The 8,306-nt window shown below is 38.1% G+C and overlaps 1 protein-coding gene across 1 annotated transcript; it reads right to left on the bottom strand.

Annotated features, from left to right (window-relative positions):
• Positions 1-551: 551 nt before the first annotated feature.
• On the bottom strand, positions 552-2,597 carry LOC107818269 (tubulin beta-2 chain). Its single transcript, XM_016644254.2, has 3 exons — positions 2,070-2,597; positions 1,565-1,834; positions 552-1,454 (listed from the first exon to the last, which is right to left on the bottom strand). Exons 1-3 carry the CDS (start codon positions 2,461-2,463, stop codon positions 775-777), a joined length of 1,344 nt encoding a protein of 447 aa, XP_016499740.1. The 5' UTR covers positions 2,464-2,597; the 3' UTR covers positions 552-774.
• Positions 2,598-8,306: the final 5,709 nt, after the last annotated feature.

Below are 8,306 nucleotides of genomic sequence, written 5' to 3'. Positions count from 1 at the left end.
TTGCTGTAACACCCGATAGTTGATCCTCTTTATACTAGGTTCACCTGATATTGTTTAAGACGCCCACAATTGTATCTTCATCGAATAACACATCTATGGGAAGAAACATCGTCCGCTGCATAAATTTCTATAGCATCTATGGATTGAGTATAAGGAACAAGCAAATAAACCATTTATGGGAAGAAACATCTGCTGCTACATTTTGGAGACAGCACAATCTCATTTTCACTAAATTGATTCAACATCTTGCCCTCGCTCACTCAACCAATGAGCCCCAACCAATGGAGACAGCTTCATTGGAGACAGCACAATCTCATTTTCACTAAATTGATTCAACATCTTGCCCTCGCTCACTCAACCAATGAGCCCCAACCAATGTAGACCTGAATTTTCTACTACCAATGTGGCTTAAATGAAGATGCATTATTGAACTATGAAAATACCTATTGTAACTGCAAATCAAGCATTGAGAACAAGCTGTTGCTTCGACCAGCAAAAAGCACATATACATAAAAGGGGAAACAGAACAAGACAGCAGAAAACCAGCAATGTACTAGAGCAATAGTAACTTCATCATCATAAAACCAAGACAAGTACGACTAAACACAACCAACAGAAACAAGTACAATTACAATACTGCAGATTGTCTTTGAAACTAAGAGGAAAATTACATGAAAGCATATTATAGCTATCAAAGACCTACTATCCATTGCCATTGTCAATGCCAAAAGACCATCAACTGGAAATTGTGGTGCTTGGCATCATACATTCAAATTAAGCTTCATTAAGATCCTCTTCATCTTCCTCATAGTAATCTCCCTCCTCATCAGCAGTAGCATCCTGGTACTGCTGATACTCCGAAACCAAATCATTCATGTTACTTTCCGCCTCAGTGAACTCCATCTCGTCCATTCCTTCACCAGTGTACCAATGCAAGAAAGCCTTTCTCCTGAACATAGCAGTGAACTGCTCACTCACACGCCTAAACATCTCCTGAATGGAAGTCGAGTTACCAATGAAGGTAGATGCCATCTTAAGTCCCGTCGGTGGGATATCACAAACAGTTGATTTTACGTTGTTGGGAATCCACTCGACAAAGTAGGACGAGTTCTTGTTCTGCACATTGAGCATTTGCTCATCCACCTCTTTAGTACTCATTTTACCCCTGAACATAGCAGAGGCTGTCAAGTATCTTCCATGGCGCGGGTCAGCTGCGCACATCATGTTCTTAGCATCCCACATTTGCTGGGTAAGTTCAGGAACCGTCAAGGCCCTGTATTGCTGAGAACCACGTGAAGTCAGTGGTGCGAAACCAACCATGAAGAAATGGAGCCTAGGGAACGGGATCAGATTCACAGCTAGTTTTCTAAGATCAGAGTTCAATTGCCCAGGGAAACGCAAACAACACGTGACACCAGACATTGTAGCTGATATCAAATGATTCAAATCTCCAACTGTTCCATTCAAAAAAGATAAGACAGAATTAGACAAATAAGTCACAACAGGTATCAAATCATAGTGATCGGGTAGAGAGAAATGCAATGAAGATGGTGAAATGACTTACAGCTGGGGGTTGTAAGCTTGAGGGTTCTGAAGCAGATGTCATACAAAGCTTCATTATCAAGGACCATACATTCGTCAGCATTTTCAACCAACTGATGCACCGACAGGGTAGCATTATAAGGCTCAACAACAGTGTCAGACACCTTAGGAGACGGGAAAACAGAGAACGTAAGCATCATTCTGTCGGGATATTCTTCTCTGATCTTTGAAATCAAAAGCGTTCCCATTCCAGATCCCGTTCCTCCACCCAATGAATGGCAAACTTGAAATCCTATTAGAATCAAAACACCAAAAACATCAACAAAATGCCTCAAAATTAACGGAACTATATCAAAAAACACATTCAAACAACTTGTTTGGAAAAATGCCTAAGAGAAAATCCTGAAAATCAACAGCGGAAACACCAACAAATTCTTCGAAATGCACGGATCTATAACAAACAAACAAAAAAACACATGCAAATAAATGTTTGACAAAATGCCAAAGAGAATGGTCGAAACACAAACCTTGAAGGCAGTCACAGTTTTCAGCTTCCTTACGAACAACATCAAGGACAGCATCAATCAATTCAGCGCCTTCAGTGTAATGTCCTTTAGCCCAATTGTTACCAGCACCAGACTGACCAAAAACGAAGTTATCAGGCCTAAAGATCTGACCGTACGGACCAGATCTGATACTGTCCATGGTACCAGGTTCCAGATCCATAAGAACAGCCCTAGGAACAAACCTTCCACAGGTTGCTTCATTGTAATAGACATTGATTCTCTCAAGCTGGAGATCTGAATCGCCGTTGTAACGGCCGGTGGAATCAATGCCGTGTTCGGCACAAACAACTTCCCAGAACTTGGCACCGATTTGGTTGCCGCATTGTCCACCTTGAATGTGAAGGATTTCACGCATTTTTGGAACTGAGATCTGAAAAAAGATGCAGAAATTTGAAGAAAAATGTGTAGATCTCAGAAATGAGAGGCGGCAGAGAAGAGTAAAAGATTAAAGAGAGATAAATGTAGGGACATGAGAAAGGGTTTGTTTTTATAGTGAGGTTATAGATTTTTTAAAAGGCTTTTAGGGTTTGAAAAGAAAGGGACGGGATGAGCTGTAACGGATAGTGAATTTACGGTTCAGATGTATTTTCTATTTTTAAGAAGGGTGGAGATCTATTTTTTATACATTCAATTTTTTAGGAAGGAATTTGAAATTTGAAAATTTGTGGGGAACAGCTGGACCAGGAATTTAGTAAACGACAAGATTAATTAAAGTGTGACGTTGATTTTTTATTCACGACTTTATCAATGGGTGTCATTTGTATATTCACGAAATCTATTTTGATGACCTTTGTTTGAGTTTTGGAAACAATAAGAGCCCGTTTTGGACATAAGAATTCTTTTCATTTTTTCAAAAAAAAATTATTTTTTTTCGAAATCAGTGTTTGATCATAAAATTTTTAATTTTCACTTAAAGATAAATTTTTTAATTTATTGAAAATTTGAAAAACTCCAAAATGTCATTTTTCAAAATTTTCACTTAGATCTCATTGATGACAAAATACGGAAAGCGAGTCTCAAATGGTTCGAACAGGTACAAAGGAGAAGCCTAGATGCTCCGGTAAGGAGGTGTAAGCGGCTGGCATTGGAGGGCATTAGAAGAGGTAGAAGACGACCTAAGAAGTATTGGGGAGAAGTGATCAGATAAGACATGTTGAGGCTTCAGATTTCCGAGGACATGGCCCTTGATAGGAAGCTGTGAAGGTCGAGTATTAGGATTGTAGGTTAGAGGATAGTTGAGTATTTCCGTACTTCGCACCTTTGTGAGGCTAGTCTGGTAGGGTTTTTGTCGAAGTCAGATAGTGGTAATGTTGCGTCTTACTACTCTTTCGTTTTCCATAGTGTTGGGTCTTTGTATTATCTATTGCTTTTGCTTTGCATTTACTTTCTCATTTTCATGATGTTATTTTTCATATGATTTCTATTGGTGGTACTGATATTGTCTCCTTTTGTCTTCTTGAGCCGAAGATCTTTAGGAAACAACCTCTCTACTGCCTCGAGGTAGGGGTAAGGTCTGCGTACACAATACCCTCCCCAGACCCCGCTAGTGAGATTTTACTGAGTCGTTGTTGTTGTATATCTCACAAAACTTTAAAAATAATCCAAAATTATATTCGTGTCCAACACACAACTCTAATTTTCAAATAACATTTTCACTATAATTTTTTTTTTTTTTAGAATTTTACAAGTCTTATGTCCAAACGCCCACTATTTTGAAGTTTTACTCAAAGAAATATGATTAGGAAGATATTTAGCACAAAGTGAGAGTGACATTTGTGGTCGACAAGATGAGGGAAGCAAGACTAATATGGTTCAGACATGTAAAAAGGAGTTACACATATGCTATGAGAAGATGTGAAAGGTTGGCAATTGTGGGTCCAAGCAGAGGTAGAGGTAGGTTGAAAAAGTGTCGAGGAGAAGTAATTTGACATGACATGACACATCTTCAGTTTACTGAAGACATGACGCTAAATAGCAGGATAGGGGTAGTCGAGTTTAGGACATTGTATATGTTTCGTCTTTTTCGTATGATATTATTGTTATCATTTTCGTATTTTCTTCTTCTTCAATCTCTATTACTATATGTTGTTTCCCTTCCTTCGATTTTCTTACTTCTTTGTTATTTTATTGTTATTACTGTTCTTGTCTACATTTTCAACATGACTTCTTCATTACTATTTTCTTGTTCAAACATGCTGAGAAATGCTTTTCTTGGGTCGAAGGTTTACCAGAAATATTCCTACACCTCTACAAGGTAAGGATAAGATTTTTGTACACATTACCTACCATAGACTCCACACTGTTGGGATACTCCAATTTTTGTTTTCCTCATAAATAACATAAGCATAAGTTTTGTAGAAATCTTTGTATTTAATTACGCAAGATAAAATGGGAAACAATAATTGACTATTAATAATATATTAATTAATAACCAAAATAACAAAAGTAATTCCCATAATAGTAAGGAAAAAATTATTTTTATTGGAAAAATAGACAAATATTTTAAATTATACGTTATATACTAATTGTAATATATAAAATTAATTTATATATATTGTTTATGAGCCAAAGGATTCTAGTGTAAGTGGTGAATGATATCATTATTTTGAACATTTCAAAATGAATCAAATTACTGAGTCATACCATGAAAGTTTGGGAGAGGGTGGCTGAAGTGAGGGTGAAGAGGATGGTTTTTATATTCGACAATTAATTCGGTTCATGCTATGTCGTTATACTACGAAAGCTATACACCTTATTAGGAGGTTGGTGGAACAGTATAGGGAGAGGAAGAAGGATCTGCACATGGTGTTTATTAATCTGGAGAAAACATATATCAAGGTTCCTAGAGAGGTTCTCTAGAGATGCTTGGAGGCAAAATGTGTGTTAGTTTCCTACATTAGGGTGATTAAGGACATGTATGATGGAGCTAAGACTCGGGTTAGGTCAGTAGGAGGCGACTCACAGCATTATCCGGTTGTTATGGGGTAATACCAAGGTTCTGCGCTCAACCCGTTCTTATTTTCCCTGGTCATGGACGCACTAACATACCATATTCAATGGGAGGTGCTGTGGTGTATGTTATTCGCTGACGATATAATTCTGATTGACGAGACGCGAGCCGGTGTTAACGATAGACTAGAGGTTTGGAGACAGACTCTTGAGTCTAAGGGTTTCAAGCCGAGCAGGACTAAGACGGAATACCTGGAGTAGAAGTTCAGCAATGAGCCAAGGGACGCGAGCGTGGATGTGAGGCTTGAATCACAGGTCATTTCAAATAGAGGCAGTTTCAAGTATATTGGGTAAGTTATCCAGGGGAGAGATCGATGAGGATGTCAAACACCGTATTAGGGTAGGGTGAATGAAGCGGAGGTTAGCATCTGGAGTCATGTGTGACAAAAGAGTACCACCGATACTCAAAGGTAAATTTTATAGACCGGTAGTTAGACCAGCCATGATATATGGGACTGAGTGTTGGCATGTTAAGAACTCACATATCCAGAAGATGAAAGTAGCAGAAATGAGGATGTTGAGGTGGATGTGCGAGCTCACTAGGATGTATAAGATTTGGAATGGTGATATTCGAGAAAAGGTGGGCGTGACTCCCATTGATGACAAGATGTGGGAAGCGAGACTCAAATGATTCGGCAGGTACAGACGAGAAGCCTAAATGTTCGGGTAAGAAGGTGTGAGCGGCTGGCTTTAGAAGGCACGAGAAGAGGTAGAGGGCGGCCTAAGAAGTATTGGGGAGAGGTGATTAGGTAGGAATGTCGAGACTTCAGATTTCCGAGGAAATGACCCTTAATAGGAAGCTGTGAAGGTCGAGTATTAGGGTAGTAGGTTATGAGGTACTTGAGTCTTTTCCTAGTTCGCACCTCTGTGAGGCCAGTGTGATAGGATTTTTGTCTTAGACTACTAGTGATTAGTGTTGTGTCTTATTACTCTTTCGTTTTTCATAGTGCCAGGTCTATTTATTGGCTATCGCTTTTGCTTTTCATTTATTTACTGGTCTTTAAGATGTTGTTATTATTCCTGTGGTATCTGTTGGTGGTACTGATATTGTCTATTTTCGTCCTCTTGAGTCGAGGGTCTTTCGGAAGTAACCTCTTTACTCTCTCTCGGGATAGGGGTAAAGTATGCGTACACTCTACCCTCTAGACTCCACTAATGGAGTTTTAATGAGCCGTTGTATAATCAAAATGAAGCATATGAATCGACAGATGGGGTGAAAGAAGAAAAGATAAGACAAAAAGGACATTGAGTGTAAGTTGTCCAATTAACAAGATTTCATTGTCCCTATTGATAACAGGAATTCTCCGTATTGATTTATTTAACCCAAAAAAAAAATGAAATCTTTATAATTTAAGTAGGAAAGAGACGGGTATAGTTTCTTTTTTTTTCCCTCTTTTTTTCTTTTTAGAAAAACCAGAGGCAAGTAGAGTCTTGTTTTTCGAAGAGACAAAAATAAATGATATAAGGACAACTGATATCAGGGGTCGGTTTTACTTTCTGAAAATTGACATAGACTTGCTAAACTAAGGTGGCATCTGTATTTGGCTTTAGTCTTGGAAAACTCTATTAGAAAATTATTTTCAGTTAGTTTTTAAGTAATACTACGTGCTGTGGTATATGTTATCAGAAAACCTTTTTTGTTTCTCTTTAATCTTAACGGTCCCTAGATGTGCATTTAATAATCTTTCTGGAAAGTGTATTTAATAAGTCTTTCCTTTCTCCAACCTTCAATATATCATCTACTACTTTCCATTTGGCTTGACGAAGGTACAAGACCGGTTGAAAGGAGTCTCGGAATAACGATAAAATTATTTATGTGTGACTTTATAAGTCATGAGTTCAAGCTGTCAATACAATTATAAATCCTTAATTAAAATAGGGATCACACCCTTTGACCTGCAACTATTTTCCGGACCCTACTCTTAACACAAAATATTTTGTACATCAAATTACTCTTTTTGAAGGTACAAGACTGGTCAAAAAGCTCACAACTCACGACTCACAAGCAACTGAACAGAACAGAATCATATGAGTATTGTGTTGATTAGAATACTCAGAAACCATGTGGGTGTCACATGCTCTCACAGCTCACTCCAATGCAGTTTAGCAAATACAATCTAAGCAATCAACAAAATACTTACTAACGAATAACGATAAGATTCTTCATTGGAAGAATTCCTGCTCGGCAACTTGCCCGTACGGTCGCCCTAGCCTGCACGGCACACCCCTTTCTTACCCCCCGAATATATGCCAAATAAGACTTAAATCAACCCTAAATCTATATTTCGAAATCTATTCAAAAGTTCTCTCCACAATTTTATCCGTAACTTTGAAACACTATTTATAATTTTGAATTTATGTGACCTGATAGTCCTATAACGTATTAAGAAGATGGATGAAAATCAATAGTGAGTAGGAAGAAAAATGGAGTGTAGCTTAAAAATCCTTTGGTAGGTGTTGTATGGATCCAAATTTGGACGACCACGACCACTACTGAGTACGACAAAGAACGAGGTCCTTATGGCATAGCATCCTTTGGTTGTTGTAAAGGGTGACGACCGACAGTGGTTAGCGAGCGTACGTCGTCCGCAGCAATGTCAGCGCAATAAGAGACAATAGGAATGTGCTTTTCGAATATTCCTTATGTTGTACCTTTTTAGGGCTTAAAAAGGGGTTGTCTCTTATAAATAGAGGAAGAACATTTTTGTAGAGGGTATCGAAAAGTGAATACAAAAAAAGTCAACTCTTGTTTATTACCGTTTGGAGATCCATACCTCATTTTTTATCTTGGCCAAGAGCATCAATTGCAGTATTTTTTCTACAACCGAAGTTATCATATTTACGCTTAATCATTCTGTTTCGACATATTAAGAAGCATTATTCACCTTGTTCATCCCTTGTATCTTTTCATCTAGATTTTATTATACTTGGCTGAGATTTACCTCTCCATCTTTATTGATTGGTTTAATAAAAAAAGGTTTCAATATCTTTCGGTTAAAACTTTTTGGCGCCGTCTGTGGGAATTTCTTTAAGTTTTTAGTCTCATCACGACCCTTAAAAAGGATAATCGCCTCTTCCTAGCTTTGCACAAATTAACAATGGCAGGAAAAGGAGATGCAAGGCAAAAGGCAATAGTAGGCGTCACAACCAACCTCCTGAACACCATCAACGAAGACAGCAGGGAAGATA

The sequence above is a fragment of the Nicotiana tabacum genome, chromosome 5 (assembly GCF_000715075.1).
Source record: "Nicotiana tabacum cultivar K326 chromosome 5, ASM71507v2, whole genome shotgun sequence".
In the NCBI taxonomy this organism is placed as follows: domain Eukaryota; kingdom Viridiplantae; phylum Streptophyta; class Magnoliopsida; order Solanales; family Solanaceae; genus Nicotiana; species Nicotiana tabacum.
The sequence above is the reverse complement of the archived record's forward strand: the minus strand, read 5'-3'. Positions and strand labels throughout refer to the sequence as shown.

Coding starts and splice junctions, on each gene's coding strand:
- LOC107818269 (XM_016644254.2), bottom strand. CDS start 2,463: ATGCGTGAAATCCTTCACATTCAAGGTGGACAATGCGGCAACCAAATC. Junction 1,835..2,069: donor AAACTGTGACTGCCTTCAAG/GTTTGTGTTTCG, acceptor TGATTCTAATAG/GATTTCAAGTTTGCCATTCA. Junction 1,455..1,564: donor CAAGCTTACAACCCCCAGCT/GTAAGTCATTTC, acceptor TGAATGGAACAG/TTGGAGATTTGAATCATTTG.